At 39.3% G+C, this 24448-nt stretch overlaps 1 protein-coding gene and 1 long non-coding RNA gene across 3 annotated transcripts; one reads left to right on the forward strand and one right to left on the reverse strand.

Annotated features, from left to right (window-relative positions):
* Positions 1–1796: 1796 nt before the first annotated feature.
* On the reverse strand, positions 1797–16216 carry abhd8a (abhydrolase domain containing 8a). Of its 2 annotated transcripts, none has more exons than XM_017495074.3 (5): positions 15892–16216; positions 9595–10362; positions 9075–9245; positions 8429–8645; positions 1797–7341 (listed from the first exon to the last, which is right to left on the reverse strand). In XM_017495074.3, the coding sequence occupies exons 2-5, from the start codon at positions 10347–10349 to the stop codon at positions 7114–7116; spliced, it is 1371 nt and encodes a 456-aa protein (XP_017350563.1). In that variant the 5' UTR covers positions 10350–10362; positions 15892–16216; the 3' UTR covers positions 1797–7113. The 2 variants fall into 2 exon arrangements, with proteins under 2 accessions (XP_017350563.1, XP_017350565.1); XM_017495076.3 differs by lacking the exon at positions 15892–16216 and adding an exon at positions 11574–11682.
* A 5690-nt stretch (positions 16217–21906) lies between these two features.
* On the forward strand, positions 21907–23178 carry LOC128628827 (uncharacterized). The gene is made up of 4 exons (XR_008393078.1): positions 21907–22071; positions 22258–22395; positions 22600–22855; positions 22978–23178. It is a non-coding gene; the product is annotated as an uncharacterized LOC128628827 (long non-coding RNA).
* The last annotated feature ends 1270 nt before the right edge of the window (positions 23179–24448 follow it).

Raw genomic sequence — 24448 nt, forward strand, 5'->3', positions numbered from 1 at the left:
GTAAAATGAAGTGAAACACCAGTAGAGAAATGTGTTGCCCATGCCTTGTGACAAACCTGAACACACAACATGAACATTCGATCTGCAGGTATGATACGACCTTAATGAATATGGCTGTGAGTAAGTGCTATGAAATGTTATTAAAATGCAATGCACTGCCAAAAAGGGATTCCAGGTGACATAGTCATAGCTGTAATCTTCCATGTGCGAGTTGAAAGCTGACTTAATATTTGATGGTTTACTAAGTGCAAAAATATGCAAGAGGGTGGGGTGATCATGTGGCCAAGCATTCAATATAAAGGAAACGCTCCAAAGCTGTTGTGATTATCACTGCTTCGAGAGTGTGGAATATAAATATTTGTCAGTTTCTTGTGATTCAGCGTTTCCTGATGGCCATTGCACGAGTGTCTTTGCCGATAATTCCAAACACTCACAGGGAAATGGTTCAAGTGACTTCATGTAAGCTCCATGTTGACTATTAATGTGACAAAAAAAGAAGCTGTTTAACCCTTTACACTCCTTCTGGTGGGTCCTTTTTAACTACATGTATTTCTTACACCTATCACTGGAGATAGTGAAAAGTTTATAATAGCTACTGAATAATATGTTTAATATGAATAATTGAATAAACAGGGAGTTTAAGGGCTTAATACAATGAAGTCTCAGAGAGGTGCAAACAAGTGCAGTTCAGCTTTACAGCGTTTCTCTATCAGCAGCGCCCTCTAGTGGTAGCTTATAGACTGACACACAGGTTCCAACCAGCTTTTCCCATTGTGCTTGTTTTTGTCCACCCTATATGTAGGCATGCAGATCTTTGCTGTTGGTCTTCCTATTAGCTTAAAACCAGGCTACATAGGCAGATTAATTAAAGAGAAAAAAAATTCCATCCTTAACGGCTTGCATGTTAATCTTTACAATTAACTCTTCACTGCCTCTGCCCTGTGTGTGGAGTTCGCATGTTCTCTCTGTGCTTCGTGGAGTTTCCTCCGGGTACTCCAGTTCCCTCCCACAGTCCAAAGACATGTGCTGTAGGGTGACTGGCATTGTCTGTAGTGTGTGAATGGGTGTGCAATTGTGCCCTGAGATGGGCTGGCACCCTGTTCAGGTCCATGAATTCCCTTAGGATAGGCACCAGGCTCGCCCCCACCCCATCTCCCCGACCCTGTGTAGGATAAGTGGTATGGAAAATGGATGGATGGATGGACGGATGGACATCATCTTCAATGGAATCCAAGATTTATTTTATAATTAAAATCTGAGTTGACAGTTCCCTACATTACCCACAATGCCATCGCTCCATCTCTACCTAAAAAGAGCAATGCTAGGCGCTTTACTCCTTTAGCCTGTTTAGCTCTCTCACATTCTCATCTGTACACTGTACACCTAAACAGATCAAATTTCAACTTTCATACTAATACCCCTGTCAGAGCTATTGCACTTGTCATCTCACATTGCTAATTACCTGAGCCATAAAACAACTGCATCGTATGTAGCTGCACGGCATTCTGGATCTTTAAGTCCAATGTTTGCTGTCTCCATTACCTTTACATTGGATTTCTCATTAATGGGATATTTTTGTGTCGCTGGAAATTGATGAGTGAGAAAAGAAGCTCTTGCTCTTTTACTTTTAGGAGCTAACAACTAAACCTGATCAATATCCCATGTGTGTGTGATTGCTTTTTTTTTTTCTTCCTATTACATAAATTGTATTTTAATTGCACTAGCAATTACCCTTCTGTGATATCAGAGCAACACACAACTGACAACTAGCGAAAATACAAACACCAACCAAAGTAGCACCAGAATCCCTAAACACATCATAACTATTTCAGTATAAAGTTATTTAATGTGTGAAATTTCCCTTTAATATCATAGCTAATAGGAAATAAAAGAAGAAGGGCATAAAATACTCACCATTTGTAATGATGGCTCCATTGTTTTATCTAAAAACACTTCATTTGTCTCCAAGCCATTCAACACCCACATAGCTGCTTTTGTATGTTCAGTTTTTAATTTATTTTGTGGTTGTTTTATATATCCACACATTTCAGGCAGTGTGTATTTCATAGATAGTATAACATAGATCTCTGGCATAGATTGAGCCACAAATGGTAGTACACTAGAGCACTGATATGGCACGCACGCACGCGCACACACACACACACACAAACACACACACACACACACACACATAGACACACACACACCCCGAGGAAGAGCAGGAGGACGAGTCTTTCATCTTAAATGTCAAAACTGAAGTCCTCTCTTTCTAGCTGTAAGCCAAGCTGTTGAGTCACCTTGACTTTGCTTGATGTTGAAGAGAAACTTCAAAATCTTTCAACACCCTCTTACAGTATGCAGTCCTTCTTGTTCAGTAGGTGAACATACATTTACTTGTAGAGACACGTCCTCACACTGCACCTGAAGCTGCTTCTTTCGCAGTCGCTAAATAATTAGCACTTTTTTTTATTATTGTCTGTATCCAGTTTAAAAATGCATTTATTTATTTATTTTCACTTTTTTTTCCAGAGGTTCACACTTACACCAAATGTTCATACTTGGCATAATCATTCATCAGTAGTACAAATTAAGAGTTGAGTTATTATATTTTCTGGATTCCACCTCCGCCACCCCCTCAAACATGATGTCGATGATCAAGTTAAATGATGCATATTTGTCCTGGCAGTTATTATCACACAGTAGTGTTCCCCATCATGAACAATCATTTGTGATTACCTAAGTCCTTGCATGTAGAATTTAAGGGTGTATGTACATTGGATCACATCCATATATACTGAAGAATTAATCATTTTTAGGGTTAGAAACTGAAATTGCTTGCATCCTGCATAAACAATTAATATATTTTGTATCACCTGGCTCACTCTGGAATGTAATGGTCAGAAGTGCCATGCTTATAAACGTTACTTGTGCTTTAGCAATGTTTTCACATCACAAGGTTTTGACAAAGAAGAATAAATAAAATTCGTCATCTTGGGTAGATATATAGATCTGCTCTAAGCATTGTTCTTCCACTTTGCATGCATAATGATTCTCTTACAGTGATTCTTGTACAATAACGTTTAAAAAATAATTTTCACAAGTACTTTTAATAGTGTAGTGACTGGCATTCTTGAATCAGAGCTGCAAACACTGATGTTAATGCTGTTTTAATACTGTATTTGAAACGAAGCGATCATGACTCCCCTTCACTGTAAAAATGCAGATACAATAGATATACTTTAATCCACCAAGGTAAATATTAAAATAAGTTCTTCATCAGTTTTAAAGAAACATGTTTATATATCTGTCTCCAATTCTGTTTTCATCCTATAACTTTGGCTTTCTTAATTCTAATTTTTAAATATCTTATCTGTGTGTAAACGGACTTACAACCAGACTGTTTGTGTGGTTTCCATTGCTTTCTCTGTATTTTGCTGCATTGTATTCATTGCAGTAACCGAATCAGAAAGTGAAAAGCCCGGGATGAGGCCATGTACGTTGCGTTCATTCATTCACATGCCATGTTTTTGGCTTTAAAATAATAAACACTGCAAAAAGCTGTCTTTCTTTTTCTTTTTTTACCATTTCAGATTCATCATGAGGCTAAAATTAATGAGTGATCTTGAATGACCTGGATGTTTGTCAGTAAGTACTGGATTAATTTTGCACCTGATGTACTGCTAATATGGATTACTACATGCTTTTGTAAAATAGTGATGCAAGAGCATGACATTAAAGGAGGATGACATGGAAAAAGTCAGCAGGACTTTCCAGATGCTGAAATTTAAGAATATTTGAATCACCCAAAATGTTTCACAACATACCCTGATCCAACTTCCATCTTATCTGTTATGAAAACAGAATAAGCTTCCAGAGTATTAGTGAATTAATTCCTATGTCAGTGTGTACCAAGAAAAACTTTTTCATTTTGACTTAAAAAAACAAAACAAAACGAAAGGAATGAAGTCAATGCACATGGAATGAAGACAACGCACATTTCTACAATGCAGTTCCTGCATCAGCCATCTCACACTGACCAAGCCTTCATCTTATTTACCGTGCGGACATTCTTCAGTCTGTTGTTATGGCAACGTGCACCTTCATATAATCCTCAATCTGTGCCTTGCTCATGAGTCACCATTTCTGTGCTTTTGTTTAGTTCCGAAAGTCATGCCCTGTCTCATTGCATAATCACTCAATGTGTGTCAATTTACATTTACAGTGCCCTCCACTAATATTGGCACCCTTGGAAAATATGAGCAAAGAAGACTGTGGAAAATTGTCTTTATTGTTTATCCTTTTGACCTTTTGTTCAAAAACACTCTGCTCTCATGGATATCAAACAACTGCAAACACAACACAGGTTTATATAAAAATAAAAACACACACAATCTTTGTTAAATATAAGTGTGCAACAATTATTAGCACCCTTTTAGTCAATACTTTGTGCTACCTCCCTTTGCCAGGATAACAGCTCTGAGTCTTCTCCTATAATACCTGATGAGGTTCTAGAATACATGTCAAGGGATCTGAGAGCGTTCCTCCAGACAGAATCTCTCCAGATCCTTCAAATTTCGAGGACCATGCTGGTGGACTCTCCTCTTCAGTTCACCCCACAGTTTTTCTATATGAGTTTCAAGTCAGGAGACTGGGATGGCCATGGCAGGACCTTGATTTTGTGGTCAGTAAACCATTTTTGTGTTGATTATGATGAATGTTTTGGATCATTGTCCTGCTAGAAGATCCAACCACGACCCATTTAAAGCTTTCTGGCAGAGGCAGTCAGGTTTTCATTTAAAATCTGTTGATATTTGATAGAGTCCATGATGCCATGTATCCTAACAAACTATCAAGGTCTTCTGGCAGAAAAACAGCCCCAAAACATTAAAGAGCCACTACCATATTTAACCGTGGGCATGAGGTACTTTTTCATATGGCTACCTCCCTTTGTGCCAAAACCACTTCTGGTGTTTACTGCCAAAAAGCTTTATTTTGGTTTCATCTGCCCATAGAACCAGATCCCATTTGAAGTTCCACTAGTGTCTGGCAAACTGAAGATGTTTGAGTTTGTTTTTGGATGAGTGTAGAGGCTTTTTTCTTGAAACCTTTGAAAACTACTTGTGGTGATGTAGGTGACTTCAGATTGTAGTTTTGGAGACTTTCTGACCCCAAGAATCAACTAACTTCTGCAATTCTCCAGCTGTGATCCTTGGGAGATTTTTTGGCCACTCGAACCATCCTCTTGACAATGCGTTGAGATGATACAGACACACGTCCAGTTCCAGGTTGATTCATAACATTTCCAGTTGACTGGAACTTATTAATTATTGCCCTGATGATGGAAATGGGCATTTTCAATGCTTATGCTATTTTCTTATAGTCACTTCCCATTTTGTGAAGCTCAACAACTTTTTCCCACACATTACATCTATATTCCTTGGTCTTACCCATTGTTATGAATGACTAAGGGAATCTGGCCTGTGCGTTACCTCATATTTATACCCCTATGAAACAGGAAATCATGGCTGAACAATTTCCTGTTCCTAGTCACCCAGGTTTACTAAAAAATGTAAAATATCAATGGGAATATACTTAAATATATTTTTCTCATATGAATTCATAGGGGTGCCAATAATTGTTGCACACTATATTGAACAATTTATTTTTTTTGATAAATTGTGTTTTGTTTGCAATTGTTTGATATCCATGAGAGCAGAGTATTTTTGTGATTTTTTTTTTAACAAAAGATCCAAAGGTAAAACAATAAAGACAATTTTTCACAGCCTTCTTTACACATTTTTACCAAGGGTGCCAATATTAGTGGAGGTCAATGTACATGACTGCTGTAACGTGACACTGATATTATTTCATTCTCCAGTAGTGTTTCAGTGTTGGGCATTGTTTTCATGTTAGTATACCAGTGTTAAGATTACATTAACAGTTCTTAGCTTATTCCCTGGGTGTTATTACAGCACCAAAACCATATCAGTGGTCCATCAGCACCAACATCCCCCCTCCCTCTCCATCTCCACCTCCATCTCTCTCTCTTCCTCTCTGTCTCGCTTCCTCTCTGTGACAAAGCTGTGAATGCACCACCAACATATCGTTTCCTCCAGTTTCTCGTTGCTAGGAGACATGAAAGTGCTCCTGCTGACAGAATTTTCTGCTCATTGTGTTTGTGTTCACCCTTCGGCCCTGCACTTAGCCACAAATCTGCTGTTTTTGTTTGTTTAAAGAAAACAGATAAATTCATGGCAGAAAATGCCCATTATAGCAGGTTATTTAACTGTAACCGTGATATGTTAGTATTTTAGTTATGTTCTAAATAACAGCATCAATTATTCAAGGAGTACTGAGGTAATGCCTTCAAGTTAAATATGCTTGTTAGAAGTTTGTCATTGTTCTCCCTTCCAGCCTCCTCTGCTTTTTTCTTTTTTCTTCTTAATCCTCCTAGGGCTGTGGGCGTGTGTTACATGGGAAGACAATATCCCTACTCTATTATTTTTTCCCTCATCATAATTATTGGTGCTACTCTGAACAAATAACAATGTTCAGCAACAGCATGTAAAAACATGACACTTGACGATTTGACTCTGGGCTCCCTTTCTCTCCGCGCTTTGATGCACTCATGTGGCCTAGATTACAATAGATCACACAGTAGACATTACAAGCACTGCATAAGTATGGGGACACCTCTGTAATCCAGCCAAGAATCAGTTTGTAATTTCTCAGTTGAAGCTCGGGCACTAAAATCGGCCCGATTTCATCCACTGGACAGAGCTTTAGTCCATTTGTTGATACACCACAAGAAGAAAAGATATTTGTCCAAAGGTAGCAGAGAGATATGACACCAATGAAATGTAATAAACCATGATTTCTGGTCTGAAATTAGGTTTATGCATTCATTTTTTTTCCCTTTTAACCTCTGGCCTGTCAGCAGAGTCTCACCTCTTGAACCGTTCTTGCTGTCCTGCTGCAACCTGCTCGAACCCTCAGCTCAGTCTTCAGCTCCAAAAAATTAGCTTTCAGCCTGGGTGATCACTCCACCTCATACAGCCTGCCATCAAGAGCCTTCTGATTGATTTTCCCAACAAAAACACCACTCTTCATTGGTTATTTGTTGACAGGCTTGTTGGATATTTGTGTGCCAGTGTTTTCGTCAGTCATGGTGTCTGTAGTAACAGTCGGAGTGACCGGTATATCATCCACACAATCCTTTCTGGTGATGTCTGGCTCCCAGAGAAAGAACTCATGCAGAAGTGTGTTGACCGTGTCTGGACATTCCATCATGACCATGTGACTACCCTCCTCAATCACTTTCAAAAAGGCAAAAAGGAGAATCTGGAAGTACACAGAATGTCAGACCTTCAGTTAAAAATAATTTGCAAATACACTCACCAACCACTTTATTTGCAATAACCTATACACTTGCTCATTTATGCAATTATTCAAATCAGCCAATCATGTGGCATCAGTGGAATGCATAAAATCATACAAGACAAGAGCTTCAGTTAAAGTTCAAATAAAACAGCAGAAGGAGGGAAACATTTCAGAAACTGTTGATATCTTGGGATTTTTGTGCACATGTCTTACATAAGGGTGTGAAAGTGAGCAGTGAGGTCTGAGGAGAATGGCCATACTGGTTCACGCTGACAGGAAAGGCTATAGTAACTCTTATAATCACTGTTTACATCCGTGGTGAGCCGAAAAGCATCTCAGGATACAACAACAAAAGACTACATCGGGTTCTACTCTTTTCATCAAAGAACAGGACGGAGGTTACAGTGGGCAAAGACTCACTGAACTGGACAGCTGAAGATTGGAAAAAGATCAGGTGATGTGGTCTTCTGCTGTTTTAGCCCATCTACATCAAAGTTCCCATGTTGTACACTTTTAAGCGGTCTATTGTTAGATTTAAATTATGTGCCGCATAAAGCATACAAATCCCTGAGCATTAGCTGTTACTATAAAAATTATGTGTATGTATTAGATTCAGTGCAGTAATATAACCCTTACAGTTAGAACTGCTGTAAGAGCTGCTATTATATTATATAAATTTGTTTAACACCTTCTGGCCAGTCAGATATGAGCATTCAATACTGCTGTGGTATAAAATATAATGAATAGAGAAGAGTTAACACTCCTCAGTAAAATGAAAGGAAGCCTTTGTTTCATTCAGTAACCATCTGCCACTGGGCATCTGCATATACGTAATGCTTCTTAACGAACAATACATTCATTACCGCATTGAGAGATCTAGTTGTTTACCGTTGTCTTTTCATCTATAGTGTTATCTTTAGGATACTGGTAAATCCAAAAGAAAACCTGATGCCCTTATTACATAAAACATGAAATGAGAAGTATTTAGATAAATCTGCACATTTATTATCTATATTATCTTTTGTTTAATAGAAATATTTCATCGTACCTCAGCCATTCGCTGGTCCTCATCCATAGGCACAAACTTGTCATAGAGGCCGTGCACAAGCAAGATGGGGACGGTGAGCTCGGCATGGTACACCTCGTCTCCCTCGGGCCAGTACTGACCACTCATCATGGCCCGCAGCACGAATGGAGACACGTTAAAGGCATTGCCCTCCTTTAGCAGCTGCTTCTCTTTAGCTCCCTGTCTGGCAAATCCAGCCCTAAGAAAAAAAGAAGAAGGTTCAGTAGAGTATAGAGGGGAGAGCGAGGGAAAAGTCAAACAATTAACGCAATATACTAGCATAATGGCTTTAAACTGGTGCAGTTAATAAGAGCTAATAATCTACTACTTTCAGTTATTAGTGCAATTACATTTAATTGCGTGTAGTCTCCATGTGATATGTAGGGAATAAGCTTTAATTAAATATATGACTACTAAAGAACAAAAATAAGTACCATTGGGGTACAATTTACCTGCTTAGCTACCATTTTAATGACGGCCATTACATTACCTACTAATATGGTGAGTTTTATATTTCAAGAAGCCCTCTATAAAGTATTGAGCCCAGCAGTAAATGCTATCTTAAGTACAATCTAAATCCTTATACAGTTGAAGCATCATTTTAGTGCACATTTTGTGTGATTTGTACTTGAGGAAGCTCCACGCAAGGCAAGGCGACAAGCAGTGCAGGACACAAGAGGGCAGCTGGAAGATGGAGCAGAGACTTGGCTCCAGCGCTGTGGGGCCTCCACCGTTTATCATAACCACCTTATGTACCTGCTCTGGGTACTCGTGTGCCAGGAACGTGCAGAAAGACACCCTGGAATGAGGATAGTAGGGGCTTCAATTAGATTTAATTTCCTAAAATAGGAATTAAACAGCAAAAGTCACAGATTGATGAAACACATAATGTTGGATAAAACTACCATTTTTTTTAAAGTACACAAAAAATGCAATACTGCCCTTTTACAAGACCGTACTGAAAATTCTGTCTCTAATCTCTCAAATTTCCCTGAACACTATCACCCCTTTTCCTGCTATTTTTTTTAGCTATCTTTGTATGTGGACATGAAGAGCTGATCCAACGTCAGCACTTTTTCTTTGGCACATTTATATAAAATGCATCCTTGTGTAAACATTTTCCCTGACAGACTCATGCCTAAGCTCACCCGTATGAGTGGCCAATGAGGATGTTGCGCTTGCGGGCATATCTCTTGAAAATGGCGCGCAGGTCCTCGGCCAGGGCGTAGAACGTGTAAGCAGCTGCTATCTGAGGGGCCGTGCTGGCTCCATGCCCTGCCAGATCTGGTGCAATGACCTCGTAGCCCAGTTTGGAGAAGAAGTCCAACTGACGACCCCAGATGTCCAGTGAGCCACCAACTCCGTGGATGAAGAAGAGTGCCACATCCGAGTGGGTCCCCTTACAGCTGCTGATACATCTCTCTGAGTCAATGAGAACTGTGCGCTTGGGCTTCCTCCTGCGCCGCCTGGGTGGTGGAGCTGGTTTCTGTTGGTCCGAGGCCGGAAGAGAAGGAGGAGCTGGTTTGGGTTCTGGGGAGGAGGGCGCAGTAAAGTAATCAGCAAGCTCCACCTCCACAGTGCTGCACTGCTCCACTTCTCCATTGGGGCAATGTAGAATCTCGGAGCGCAGCACGTCACCCAGGTTCTCAATCACCAGTTGGCCATTGCGGTAGACAGTGATCTTGCGCTTGCAGTGCACACTGGTACCCTGCTCCTGCTGCAGCTCGGGATTGGCAGAACGCTCTGGCAGGACATGGCGCACACGCAATACACGGCCTGGCTTCACTTCTACAAACTCGAACCCATCAGACGGGGCAGCATCCGATGGCTCCACAGGCAGTACCGCATTTCCACTTTTTCCTGTCAGGCAGCACAGGATGCCCTCTGTGATGCTAGTCAGCATGGTACTTGCTTACCTGGACAAATGCATACAGAGTCTGATTAGTGTCATCTAAACATCAAATTCATTAATTACAGGATTCGAAGAATGACAAAACACATATGGTCTGATTTTAAACAGAGAGTGTTTTATCATACTGTAAAGCCTATGCAATCTGATCTCTGTAAATAATCACAATCTAATCTTTCTAATGTAAATAATTATTTTGGTATGTTGGTATGTCTGTCGCAAAACACGGTGAAAACTCCCACACGACGTTAATAGTGTGATTAAGGTGTGTACATGTTTGTAATACACGACGATAATGCGACTAAAACAGGAGTACTTCACATGTCTGAATTCGATTTGTGTTTACTTGGAGTATGACTTTAATCGGATCAAGGTAATAATAAATTGCTGTTTACATGCTAGTTTCTTAATCAGAGTATCGTCTTAATCAGGTTAATATTGCATTATTGTTGTCCATGTAAACGTACTGATTGTTGATCTAATGAGGACGTTTATGTAGTGTATCTAGTATGTCAGTGATTTGTAACAGTCAGAGGTTTCCAACATGCTAAAGTCATCAGAACAGACGATTTTGCTTTTTTTTTCTGTAACATAACAAGTAATCTCTAAGTACCATGGGGAAGTGAAGGCTCAGTGGTTAAGGCACGTCTTGAGTTCAAATCCCAGAACTGCCAAGCTGCCACAGTTGGGTCCTTGAACAAGATGCTTAACCCTCAACTACTCAGCTGTATACTATCTCAATTGTAGGTCACTTTGGATGAAAGCATCAGCCAAATGAGATAATGTAAAAGTAATTATCTCAGCTAGATAATATTAAACAAACCCCACCACTTGAATCCCTTTAATATGTCCTTGACCTAGTTTCAGCTACAGTATAGTACACCAGCACTGGCACTGAGCATTTATTTTGCAGCGTGGGCTTTTGTGTTGTGCCCTAGAGAAATACAGGCACAGTGACTCACACAGAAGAAGTCTGCTGATGTGGTGCCTGACAGCTGCTGTCAACTTAGAGTATAAGGACATTCGCAGCAGTTAGTGGTTGCAATAAGGCTTTCAAGGGGCTTCTAGTTTTTCTGTGCTTAGGCCAATGAAGTCACACTCACACAGATAAACATTGTTCTGCTTTTGTTTTCAAAATGCTTCCAACCTGAATAAAAATCATGTCAAATGCCCACTACCAATAACTGTAAGCAAACGCAATTAAGACCAAACACTTACCTGCATAAAAGAGATCCATTCCATTCGCATTAGCCGAAATGGTAATACAATATGGAGCATGTGGCTTAGCTGTATGTGGCAACATAGACACGTCAATTCACATTTTGACCTCGACATTGGTCTAAATATACCCATGGCTGCTAAAAAGCCACCATGCATCTTTTGGGCACATAGATAGCAGCCTATGTAATGACTGTACAACTGACTGCCCATCATACAAATGAAGGCTCTTCTGGATTGGATTTCATTCGAGTATGAATGCCTGCCTGTCTGCTGTTGTGTAATCACACCACTTGTACAGTCAGACAATGGTCAGATTGGGTTTCTGCTGAGCAGGCTATGTGTTTGTTGTATGCTTTTTGTATACAAAGCACTGCATATCCATGGCTAATAGTCTATGGCTTTAAAATGATTTGACTATTGTGTAATACACCATTTTGTTTTACAATGTTGCTCAAATAAATACATGTCATGTCAGGTATTATGAGGTCTACCACAACTCCAGAACAAGTTTTCTCCTCTTTCCTTTAATCCTATTTAATGCATTTTAGCGCTTCATTTCTCCTCTATAGTGTGCACCTGCTCACCAGAAGCTTGGAGCTGCATTAGTCAGCCGCCTGGCTTTTGTAAATGCTGATGAGAGCTGACAGACTAATGATTAGACAGACAAAATGCAGAGTCGCAAGGCCTGTCGGACGGTAATTCACAAACAGCATTCAGAGCAGCAGGCAAAAATATGAACACTTATCAGGCCCTGTCTGTCTGCCTTTTTTAGGACAGCATAATAACACCTGCATCTCTCATTCTTGCCCCCTGTTATTTTCCCCAGCTGTGTCTCCTCCAGCCACTCCCAGCCACCTCCACTCATTTTTCCAGGTTCATAATGATGTGCCATGCATTATTTAAATAAAAGGGGGGATATTTGTAAATTATTTAAAATTAGAGGAAGCTTCACAACAGAAACCTACCAAAGCATGACTTAAAATAAGTCCAGATCCTGGGGGACTAAAGTAGAATATTGCAAAGTGCTTTGATGCATTTATGTTATGAGATCCGATTTCCACTCCTCAGGCATGGAGTATTATTACGTTGGTGATTGCAGGGCAAGAATTCCCCTTTACTGGAATGGGGCCAATAGAAAATGATTCAGGTTCTTCACTTAAGAACAAAATGTTGGACTAGCCTGTCTAAAGGTTGAACGTGTGCTCACAATGGCTTGGCGTTAAATTCAACACACTTCAGATGTTTCTAACATAAATAGGTTATATATATATATATATATATATATATATATATATATATAATTTTTATTTTTATTTTATTTATTTTTTTTTTATTTTTGTTTAAGATTTAAGACAAATCAGTAGCTTGGGACAATCAGATTTGATGTATTGATTATTCGTTTTTGTTTTTTTTTTAATAATTGCCTATTAGTTAAGTTCAAAAACTGGAGGAAGATATTACTTTCTATTCCGGTTTCTCATTTGCTCAGTTTCTCAATTGTGTGTATGTTGAAAGCTTATTATTTGGTGATATTTTTTTGAGGGCACAAACATGATGTGCTACGTAAGGAGAGGTTAATGATATGGCTACAGAGTAGTCTGTTTCCAGGCAATTCATCCATCCATCCATCCAATTTCCATACCATTTATCCTGCACAGGGTCATCGTGGGGGAGCCTGGAGACTATTCCAGGGAACTCGGGGAACAAGGTGGGGGACACCCTGGATGGGTTACCAGGCAATTCATATGAATGTCACTTTCCCTTAGTCTGTATAGTCTGCACTTAATAGCTAACTAGCATTACTTTTTAATGAGGTTGTCAACAAGGTTTTTGGGCAAAAAAAACAAAACATGGGACTGTGCACATAGGCACACTGGAGCACCCACAGTGTATACAGCTGTATTTTAATTTATTTTTTGCCATCGAGAGTTACAGAGACTCAGGATATGAGAGAAACAATTCTCTAGAATTAGAAATGCATTGTGACATAAAATGCAGCAAATGTAGGAGTGTGTAATCACTTTTTCTTCTTCAGCGTCTTTCAGGTATATTTTAGTTATAGTTAGAGTAACTTTGAGTTGATGTTGCTCTAGGACATACTTTTACTACCTCTGCCTTGCTTAAATGTTCTGCAGTGCATTTTCTCAACTATTGATTGGCAAAAGAGGGTATCTTCTGAGGTTCCCACACCAGCACTCTAAAATCAATGCTATGGGCAGCAAAAGGGCAGAGTTTTGGAACCAAGCTCCAGCATGGCAACGTTAAAACAAGAGTAACCATCAAAACCACTTGCAAGCACAATTCTGAGCTTTCTAGTATCACAGAAGACAGCCTTAAAACCCAAATCCTCTGCTTCCTCTGTTTTGATAACACTGACATAGTAAATGCATATAATCAAAAGGCAATTTGCTGTAATACAACACCTGTTGAACGAATTGCTGGCTGCAAGTTCATCATGAGACAAGATTATTCCACTGATGATTATTCCGATGCTGATGATTCGAGTTTCAATTTGGCAAATAAGGGGAGATCAGATTATACTGCAGCAAGTGCAGTTCACAAATTTCCCACAGGGAAGCTCAATAAGATTTGCACATAGATCAATATTGGAGGTAGACAGTGAAGGCCAGAGCACAGGGACAGCGGAGGGTTTATAGAGGCAAAAGAACCTGCCAATCACTGCTCCATGACGACCCATGAACCTGTGACGCATCTTTGAAACACAAACAAAAGGCAATCTTAAATTCAGTTGTCTGTTTGCTAGTCAAGTGCAGGATTTTGGACCTGTGTTGAATGTTCCAGATAAAGTCAGTAATGAAACCTTTGACAATCTAATTAAGAACAGATGTCATGGATCTAAATAAATTCTCAACTTTAATAAATTATGACTGATAGGACTTTATTGTTATTGTTGTATAAGTACAATGAGTTTAAGTTTGCATCTCTCATTGTTATATGAATAGAGAATATGTATATAATAGAAAATAATATAATACTGTACATAACAGGAAGAGGAAGAGTTGTGCATTATACACTTTGTGAATGTTGCAAAGGCAGGATGGATCCATCCATCCATTTTCCATACCATTTATCCTACACAACATCACAGGGGAGTCTGGCGCCCATCCCAAGGTACTTGGGCACAAGGCAGGGGACACCTTGGATGGGGTGCAAACCGATCGCAGGACACAATCACAGACATATTCATACACTACAGACAATTTGTAAATGCCAATCAGCCACCAACGCATGTCTGTGGACTCGGGGAGGAAACTGGAGTACCTGGAAGAAATCTCCAAAGCCCAGGGAGAACATGCAAACTCTGCGCACACAGGGCAGATGCGAGATTCGAACCCCCAACCCTGGAATGCGCTAACCACTAAGCTACCATGAATCATTAGTGCAAATAATACTATAGTGACAGTACAGTCAGAGGCGATCCACTGATGCCAGGGTATGTAATGTGAAAACTTATGTATGTAGTATGTAGAGGTAGCAGGACGGCATGAATGGTTTTATGTATTTATTTTATAAATACATAAAAATCTTACTAACAATATTATAATGATATACTGATAGTACTCTGTAGTACCAGTGCATAATGTTTGAAATACACTACTCGTAAAATAAAATAAAAAATAAAAAGGGGTTCAAAAGCAGCGCAGTGATTAGGACAGTTGACAACTGACTGCAAGGTCATGAGTTCAAATCCCAGCACTGCCAAACTGCCCCTAAGCAAGGCCCTTATCTCATATTTGTATAAATTAGATCAATGTAAGTTGCTTTGATAAAGACAAATCTGCCAAATGCCATAACTATAAATAAATCCTGAGGATGTGAGTGAAATGCACAATGTTCCTAAAGGAATGCAATTATTTGTGTAGGCGTGCAGAACCAAACTGAGAAACACACATGGGAACATAATGTCCAGTGATTACACTGTACACAACAACACACATTCCTAGTATTGTTGACACTGTTTTGTACTACATTGCAGTACATACTTTACATGAATATTAACTGCGCATTTCACTGATCTAGTATACAGTGCATCAGGACACTGCACGCTTACATGCATGAATCTTTTACGGATTAAATATTACAGCATGTGTTGTGGTATGTCTGAGGTTCATGTGTGTGCCAGAGGAGACATTTTATCCTGCTGGAATAAACATGTCAATGGTATTGCTCGGTTTCTGCGCAACACATGTAACAGAGTGAACTGTACACCATGCAGATCTGGAAATCACTACATTCCACCTACTACAGTCACGGATGATTTATTCAGTTTAAATGCATTATTATCATAGCTCACCTGGGATGCTTATTCCTTAGCGACGGTTTCCAGGTCTGCAGCGATGCAGTGACCGACTCATCCACTCACAGGGGGTGGGGTGGGGGGGCGACACACCACCGGTGTTTTGATGTGTCTAATCTGCGTGCAGTCCAATGTTGCAGTGTAACCGGATTCTGCAAACCACAGGAGAACCCACTGGCATCCTTCACATCCAAGTGTGCATTATACAGAGAAGTGTATCAGGATAAATTATCCAGAGACTTCCGCCAAGACAGGGGCGCGTCTCTGCTCAGCATCTCCCGTTTCGCAGTGCACCCGGGTTGGGTTAGTTACCGACCCAATGCCCTTGTTTTCTGCAGTCAGAGGGGGCGGTGCTTTGCGGCTCACGCTTAACGGACACTCAGGATGTCGAATTACTGACCGAGTGGCGGGAGAAAGTAGCCAATGAGACGGGCCTGTATTCCGTTGCTACGATTGTCAGCCAATAGGAAGCCGCACGAGACTGTCTCAGCCCCTTATCTAGGGACCGGTACATGATAGCACTGGTGTAGAAAGCTGTGTTGAGGCACCAAACATCACAATTTGTGATGTTCATTAATATATATATATATATATATATATATATATATATATATATATATATATATATATATATATATATATATATATATATAGGCTAAATCGCTGTGTAATTGTTTAAAATTAATGTGTGTGTGTGTGTGTGTGTGTGTGTGTGTGTGTGTGTGTGTTAAAATTAATATATTGTGTTGTTTAAAATTAATACTTTGTGAATGTGTTGTGTGTGTTTTTTTAATGGAATATGTTGTTAATATGAATTTGTTGTGTTAAAACGAATATTTTGTGTTGTTTAAAATGAATATTTTGTGAATGTGTTGTGTTTTTTTAATGGAATATGTTGTTAAAATGAATGTTTAGTATGAATACGTTGTGATAAAATGAATATGTTGTTTACTATGAATATGTTGTGTTAAAATTAATGTTGTGTTAAAATAAATGAAGCTAGTCCTCCTGGATACAGTTATATACATCAGCCCCGTCTGACTGGCAGAGGAGGAGGTGTTGCACTCATCTTTGGTCATAATCTAGGCCACTGGTTTTCAAAGTGGGGGGCCGCCAGGGGGCGCCCGGGGGGCCTCAACAATTTGGTGTGCCCATACCTCCCACTAGTATGTTTATCTTTCTCACTCTCAGACAACCACACACACACACACACACACACACACACACACACACACATAGAAACAATTCCTAATGTAATGTAATGTAAAGATGTAAGATGTAATTATTAATTTTAAAAAGGGGGATATATTCAGAAGTCTGTATTTTTAATGTGTTTTAAAGACATCTTGCAAAAGGGGGCCTCGGTCAAATGTTAATGCCATTTGGGGGGCCTTGCCCTGGAAAAGTTTGGGAACCGCTGATCTAGGCATCACACAAAAACCTAGTCATAAATTCAACTCTTTTGAAGTTCTTTATACCAGTATAACATATGTAGCCACAAAAAATTAGTCAATTCCGCTCATTATTATTTACAGACCCCCAGGGCCATATTCTGAATTCCTTAGTGAATTTGCAGATTTTATCTCAAATCTAGTTGTTTTTCTAGATAAAGCATTAATCGCTGGTAAGTTTAATATTCATTTTGATAACCCAAAAGACTCTCTGAGAACAGTGGTTGTGTCCATTTTAGATTAAGTAGGGGTCGATCAGAACGTAATAGGACCCACTCATAATGGTGGTCACACTCTTGACCTGATACTAACATACAGATTAAGTATAGAAAATATAGTCACACTTCCGCAGTCTGAAGTTGTCTCAGACCATTATCTCATCTCGTTTAAATTGCGTATTGATAATAATATTTGCACCTCACCACGCTACCGCGTAAAATGTACATTGATGTCAGCTACTGCAACGAGTTTTATCAACAACCTCCCAGAGACATCAATTATAATTGGATCACCGTCTGATCCCATAAAACTAGATCAGGCAACTGAATACTTAGAGTCAACACTCCACTACACACTAGATAAGGTAGCTCCACTCAAAAGAAAAATAATTCTTAAAGAACAAAAAAAAAAAGAGAAAAAGCTATCACCCTGGTATAACAATCAAACACGTACCTTAAAACAGACCACACGACAATTAGAGAGTAAATGGCGTCAAACCAAATTGGTAGTATTTCAAACAGCATGGAAGGAGAGCCTCCTCAACTATAGAAAATCTCTTAGTGATGCTAGAAAAGTTTATCTCTCCACCTTAATAGAAGGAAACAAAAACAATTCTAGATTTCTATTCAACACAGTAGCAAAATTAATTAGGAATAAGTCCACTACAGAAACAGGCACACAATCACAATTATTATATAGCAGCGAAGATTTCATGAATTTTTTCATTGGTAAAGTTGAAAATATCAGATATGAAATTCAGACTACTAATTTAAAACCAGATAATTTTATAACTAACACTGTAGATGATAACATAGCAATATCAGATCATCGATTAGAATGTTCCAGTCCCCTTAGAGAGACCGAACTAGCTTCATTAATCTCTTCAGCGAAATCATCAACTTGTGTACTAGATCCCCTATCTACATGTTTCTTTAAACAGATTTGTCCAGGAATAATTGAACCCCTTCTAAAAATAATAAATTATTTCCGTAGCACTGGCTATGTCCCTAAATCATTTAAACTAGCAATTATCAAACCCCTGATTAAATAATCTGACCTTGACCCCTGTCAACCGTCCAGCTATAGGCCAATATCAAATCTCCCCTTTATCTCCAAGATCTTAGAAAATGTTGTAGCACAGCAGCTATGCATGTACCTACATAGGAATAACATTCATGAAAATTATCAGTCAGGATTTAGACCTCATCATAACACAGAGACAGCACTGGTTAAAGTAGTAAATGACCTACTACTGGCCTCTGATCAGGGTTGTGTCTCCTTGCTTGTGTTACTTGACCTTAGTGCAGCTTTTGATATTATAGATCACACTATTCTCCTTGGTAGATTAGAAAATGTTGTTGGCATTAAGGGAACAGTCCTCTCCTGGCTCAGGTCTTTTTGACCGATCGTTATCAGTTCGTAGATGTAAATGGAGATTTCTCCATGCATACCGAGGTTAAATTTGGTGTTCCACAAGGTTCCATTTTACGCCCACTGCTTTTTACTTTATATATGTTACCTCTGGGTCAAATTATTCGTAAACATGGAATTATCTTCCACTGTTCTGCTGATGATAGACAGACAGCAACTACATAAAGTTGAGGGATGTGTAAAGGACATTAGACATTTGATGTTTATTAACTTCCTTTTACTTATTTCTGACAAGACAGAAGTACTTTTACTAGGACCACATGTAACTACAAGTAACTCTGATTACACAGTAACTCTGGATGGCCTTTCTGTTTCATCATGTGTAGCAGTAAAAGACCTTGGTGTGATGATTGACTCCAATCTTTTATTTGACGCTCATGCAGATAATATTACTAGGACAGCCTTCTTTCACCTCAGAAATATTGCTAAGATAAGAACTATAATGTCATTACATGATGCAGAAATATTAGTTCATGCTTTCGTCACCTCGACGTTAGATTATTGTAATGCCTTACTGTCTGGATGCTCCAGTAGGTGCATAAACAAACTCCAGTTAGTCCAGAAAGCAACTGCAAGAGTCCTTACTAGAACTAGAAATTATGACCACATCACCCCTATCTTATCCACACTGCATTGGCTCCCAGTGAAATTTCACATTGATTATAAAACACTACTCCTGACCTATAAAGCACTAAATGGTCTCGTGCCACAGTACCTAAGTGAACTTTTGGTCTTCTATGATCCGCCACACCTTCTTATATCAAAAGGTGCAGGCTATTTGTTGGTACCTCGAATAGTGAAGGCTACAGCAGTGGGAAGAGCTCTCTCTTATAGAGCCCCACAGTTATGGAATAGCCTTCCAATTAGTGTTCAGACACAGTCTCAGTGTTAAAGTATAGGCTGAAAACATATTTGTTTATGCAAGATTACCATAAATAGACTTTCTTTTACGCAAAGTACACAGTCTTATCCATTATGGGATAGTAAGCATACCTAATAATCTCTCCCTCTCTTTACCTCTCTCTCCCCCACCTCCTTCTGTCGAGCCACACATGATTTTATGGAGATGCCAGTGATCCTGACTCTTTCTGCTCTCCGGACCTGCCTGATCCGTCCTGATACCCTACCTCTGGATGGAGCTCTCATCAACTGGAGGCTACAGCTTGGATATTGCTTAGGATGGTACCGCTTGGACTGAAATTACCACATGCAGTTTTGCACTCAGGACTCTTTTGGTGAACAGTGGACTAGTTCAACAAATAGACTTCATGTTAAAACCATAATGAACTTTTACTTTCACACTATCCGTTGTTACCCAGATGAGGATGGGTTCCCTTCTGAGTCTGGTTCCTCTCAAGGTTTCATCCTCATTTCATCTTGGGGAGTTTTTCCTTGCCGCCGTAGCCACTGGCTTGCTCAATAGGGATAAATTCACACATTTGAAATCTGTATCCTGTGTTTATATGTTTCTGTAAAGCTGCTTTGAGACAATGTCCATTGTCCATTGCTATACAAATATAATTGAATTGAATTGAATTGTTAAAATTATGTTTCATCCTTCAGCTTTTATTATTCCAAAAAATTACCTCATGCAGGGAAGCCAGTGAGCCATGTGGAAGTAAAACGTATTTAATACAAAGAAGGGTGATAGAATGTGATTTAAAAAGCAAATTAGCTCTTATCATTATTATTGATTTTTCTTATCATTTAAGCACTTATCTCTCTTGTTTATTATAGTTTTATTCAAATCATTGAATGACCTTTATTTATTCATTCATTCATTTCAGTTGTATTTTGATCAGCTTGATTTTGACTTCACGTGCCTTTTTGTCTAATCCAATACATACCATGTCCACTGTGTTTTTAGCTGGATGACACACACAGAGTCCCTCTTGAGGTGGCGCTAATGGAGCTCGTGTGCAAGCCGCCTTACAGTCCACATGTGATAGAGCTGCTGGAATGGTTCGAGATGTCCACATACTTCATCTTAGTCCTGGAGCAGCCCGACCCTTGCGTTGATCTCTTCAAGTACTGCAGACATGTACGCATGAAAGTGTCTAAACCTCAGGCTCAAATGATCATGCAGCAAGTAATTCATGCTGCATGTCACTGCCGTGACCGGGGTGTGCTCCATCGAGACATCAAGGAAGGATACCTTGAACCCTCAGACCTTTGAAGTGAAGCTGATCGATTTTGGCTGTGGTGAGCTGCTCAAGGACACCCCCTACACGGAATATGCAGGTAACTGCACTTCAGAGACGAATAGATTTCATGGGAATTTAGTCATGGATCATTTTTGTGATCTTTCAGACTTTTTCTTTTGTCTTCCATTCGAGGTTACTTCCCACCTGAATGGATCACTGAAAACAATTACAAGGCGGAACCTGCCACTGTCTGGGGTCTGGGCGTACTCCTGTACAGCCTGTTACATAGAGAAGAGACGTTTTTTGAAGCGCAAGAGATTGTTGATGGTGACCTATACTTCACTGATGAGCTCTCTGAAGGTGAGAAAATACAGACACTTTACATTCAAACCTGTACACAAAGCTGGAAAACTTTGTAGAATAGAATTAAAATAGAATTAAAATAAATGATGGCTAGAATTATAATAATTTATGTTTTATTTTTATATTCATATTCTAATAATTATATAAAAGTGTTTATTGCAACATATATTTACAACCCCAATTCCGAAAAAGTTGGGACAGTATGGAAAATGCAAATAAAAACGAAGAGTAGTGATTTGTAAATTTACTTTGACTTGTATTTAAACACAAAACATATAAAGACAGGGTATCTGATCAACTGCATAGTTTTTTGAAGGTAAACGTTTATTTTGAAATTGATGCATGCAACACGTTCCATCTTAATGATGATACTCTTTCTCTGTCTCATTCAGGCACCTGGAATTTCCAGCCACCTGAATGGATCACTGAAAGAGATTACAAGGCGGAACCTGCCACCGTCTGGGGTCTTGGCATATTCCTGTACCAACTGCTGTGTCAAGAAGAGCTTTTTTGTGGAGAGCAAGAAATTGTTGATGGCCACCTGGACTTCCCTGATGATCTGTCTGAATGTGAGAAAATGCAGATGATTTACATTCAAACCTGTACACAAAGCCGAAAAAACTTCCATAGCAAAATAACTAGGATTATATAATTATTTTTAATAAAAACGAACTGACAGAAAATCTCAATATAAAGAGAAATTTCAGAAGGTTACCCATTTTCATTTTTAACCAATTACATTATTGCACACACAGCTGCCTGCAGTCTGATAAGGTGGTGCCTGCAACGAGACCCTAAAAGACGACCAACCCTTGAGCAGATCCTTGTACATCACTGGTTCTGAGGAAAGGTTATTGAGGAACAACAGAATAAACCTAAATAAAGTGAGCTGAGTGAGTGTAAAATAAATAAAATAAAACTGGTGTACTACACCAGTACTGAGATCTGCAATAACACATTGATATGCTAATAATATTAAATGCAAGTAATTAAAGAAAAATATTCTAAAATTGAATGCAGTATAAGTTAATATTTATGATATTTAACTCAAGACATCTCTCTCTCTTTCTCTCTCTCTCTCTCATTATTTTCTACAGACTTCAAGAGAAGTAAAAAATGGAAAGAGGAAAAAACACCCAGAGTCACCAGGGGCAGCCAGAATCTCCTCAATACCTTTGTGTGTGTGTGTGTGTGTGTGTGTGTGTGTGTGTGTGTGTGTGTGTGTGTGTGTGTGTGTGTGCGTGCCAAAACATTCCAACAAAATTATGACGTGGTAACACAGTGTCCCACTACCAGGAGCGTTGTATTGATCAGCTCTCCCCCACAGTGGCAAAGACAACAGCAATGTAACTGGTAGGGTTCTGCTTCTGTAAGCCATATACAGTGATGTTCTAAGCACACAAACAAAGAGAGAACTAGACCTCGTGTGGAGAATGACAGGTAAACTGATGAGTGTTATTATGCTTTTATAACAGGCTCAGCAACAGAGCTGCTGCTGCTGCACAAAAGGGTGAGATAGGTGGCGGAAGAGAGAAGAGAATGGATGCTGAGAACTCCCTCACTCTTGGAGAACAACTGAGTGCAGGAACTGAGCGCAAGGGGGGGTCGAGCCCCAGGGGAGTTAAATACAAGGGGAGGCGGATGTGTGGATTGTTTTAAGATTCCTGCACTGTTAATGTTGAAAACACATTTGAATATTTGTAAATGTTATTTAAAGCATTGTTGACACTGCAGAGTGTTGCACTGATTGAAAGCTGAACAGTAATGTGCAGGATATTTACGGTTTATACTTTGTCAATAAACATTTGAAAGCCAAATTACAAAAACAGCCTGTCTGTACATGTTTTTTTAAAACAATAATATTACAAGTGTGTTAGTGTCTTGTATACAGAGATGTGGCCATTAAAAATGCGCTCAAAAGAAAAGGGATCTTAGGAATCACGTGCTTGCTGCGGGCACAGAAATACAAGACCAGTAGGGGGCAGTCATGTTTCATTTGAATAAACACGGCTTGCTAGTAGATACAGTAGTTCTGCCTGGACATGTACTGTATGTCTATATTATACATCTAACATAAGCATTTAATTATTACTGTAAATTCAACAAAATAGCATTTTTCGTAATGTAAAGTGAAACAAACTTGCTCCAAACTACACATTATTGTAAAAAAATGGTATGTTTCGTACGCTGAAATAGTACAGTACCATATGCAGTATGCTAGACGTAAGCCTACAGTATTAACATAAAATTTTGTGCAGTATTATGCAGTTTGATAATAACGGTTACATGAAGGTTAATAATGAATAATAAATAAAGGAGTCACTAAATTAGGCCTACAGTTGCAATCAAAATTATTCAATGCCATTGCAAATCAGGTTTATTGTCAACATTTACAGCTGTTTGCAGTGAACAAATCAAACAAAAGCAATTGAAATAGTTCAACACAATGAATGCTTCAAGTGGTTTCCCCAAATTCAACTGAAAATGCAACTTATAATGACTTCTCCAGTCTCAAAATTATTCAACCTCTTCATGGCAAGCATCTTCAGTACTTAGTAGAGCACCCTTCTGCTGTTATGACCTGCTGCAAACGAGATGCATATCCAGACACCAGCTTCTGGTAGCGTTCCTGAGGAATCTTACCCCATTCCCCAAGAACAATGGCCTCCACTTCAGTAATATTGTTGTGTTTGCGCGCTACAACCGCCTTCTTCAAATCCCACCAGAGATTTTCTATGGGGTTCAAGTCAGGTGACTGTGATGGCCCTGTAGAATCTTCCAGGACTTCTTCTGCAAACAAGCCTTGGTGGAATTTGAGGTATGCTTGGGATCATTGTCCTGTTGGAAGGTCCAATGACGCCCAAGCTTCAGCTTCCTCACAGATGGCATGACATTTTCTCCTAGGATTTCCTGATACTTCAATAAATCTATCTTGCCCTCCACATG

This window comes from Ictalurus punctatus, chromosome 20, assembly GCF_001660625.3.
Source record: "Ictalurus punctatus breed USDA103 chromosome 20, Coco_2.0, whole genome shotgun sequence".
NCBI classification, from domain to species: Eukaryota; Metazoa; Chordata; class Actinopteri; order Siluriformes; family Ictaluridae; genus Ictalurus; species Ictalurus punctatus.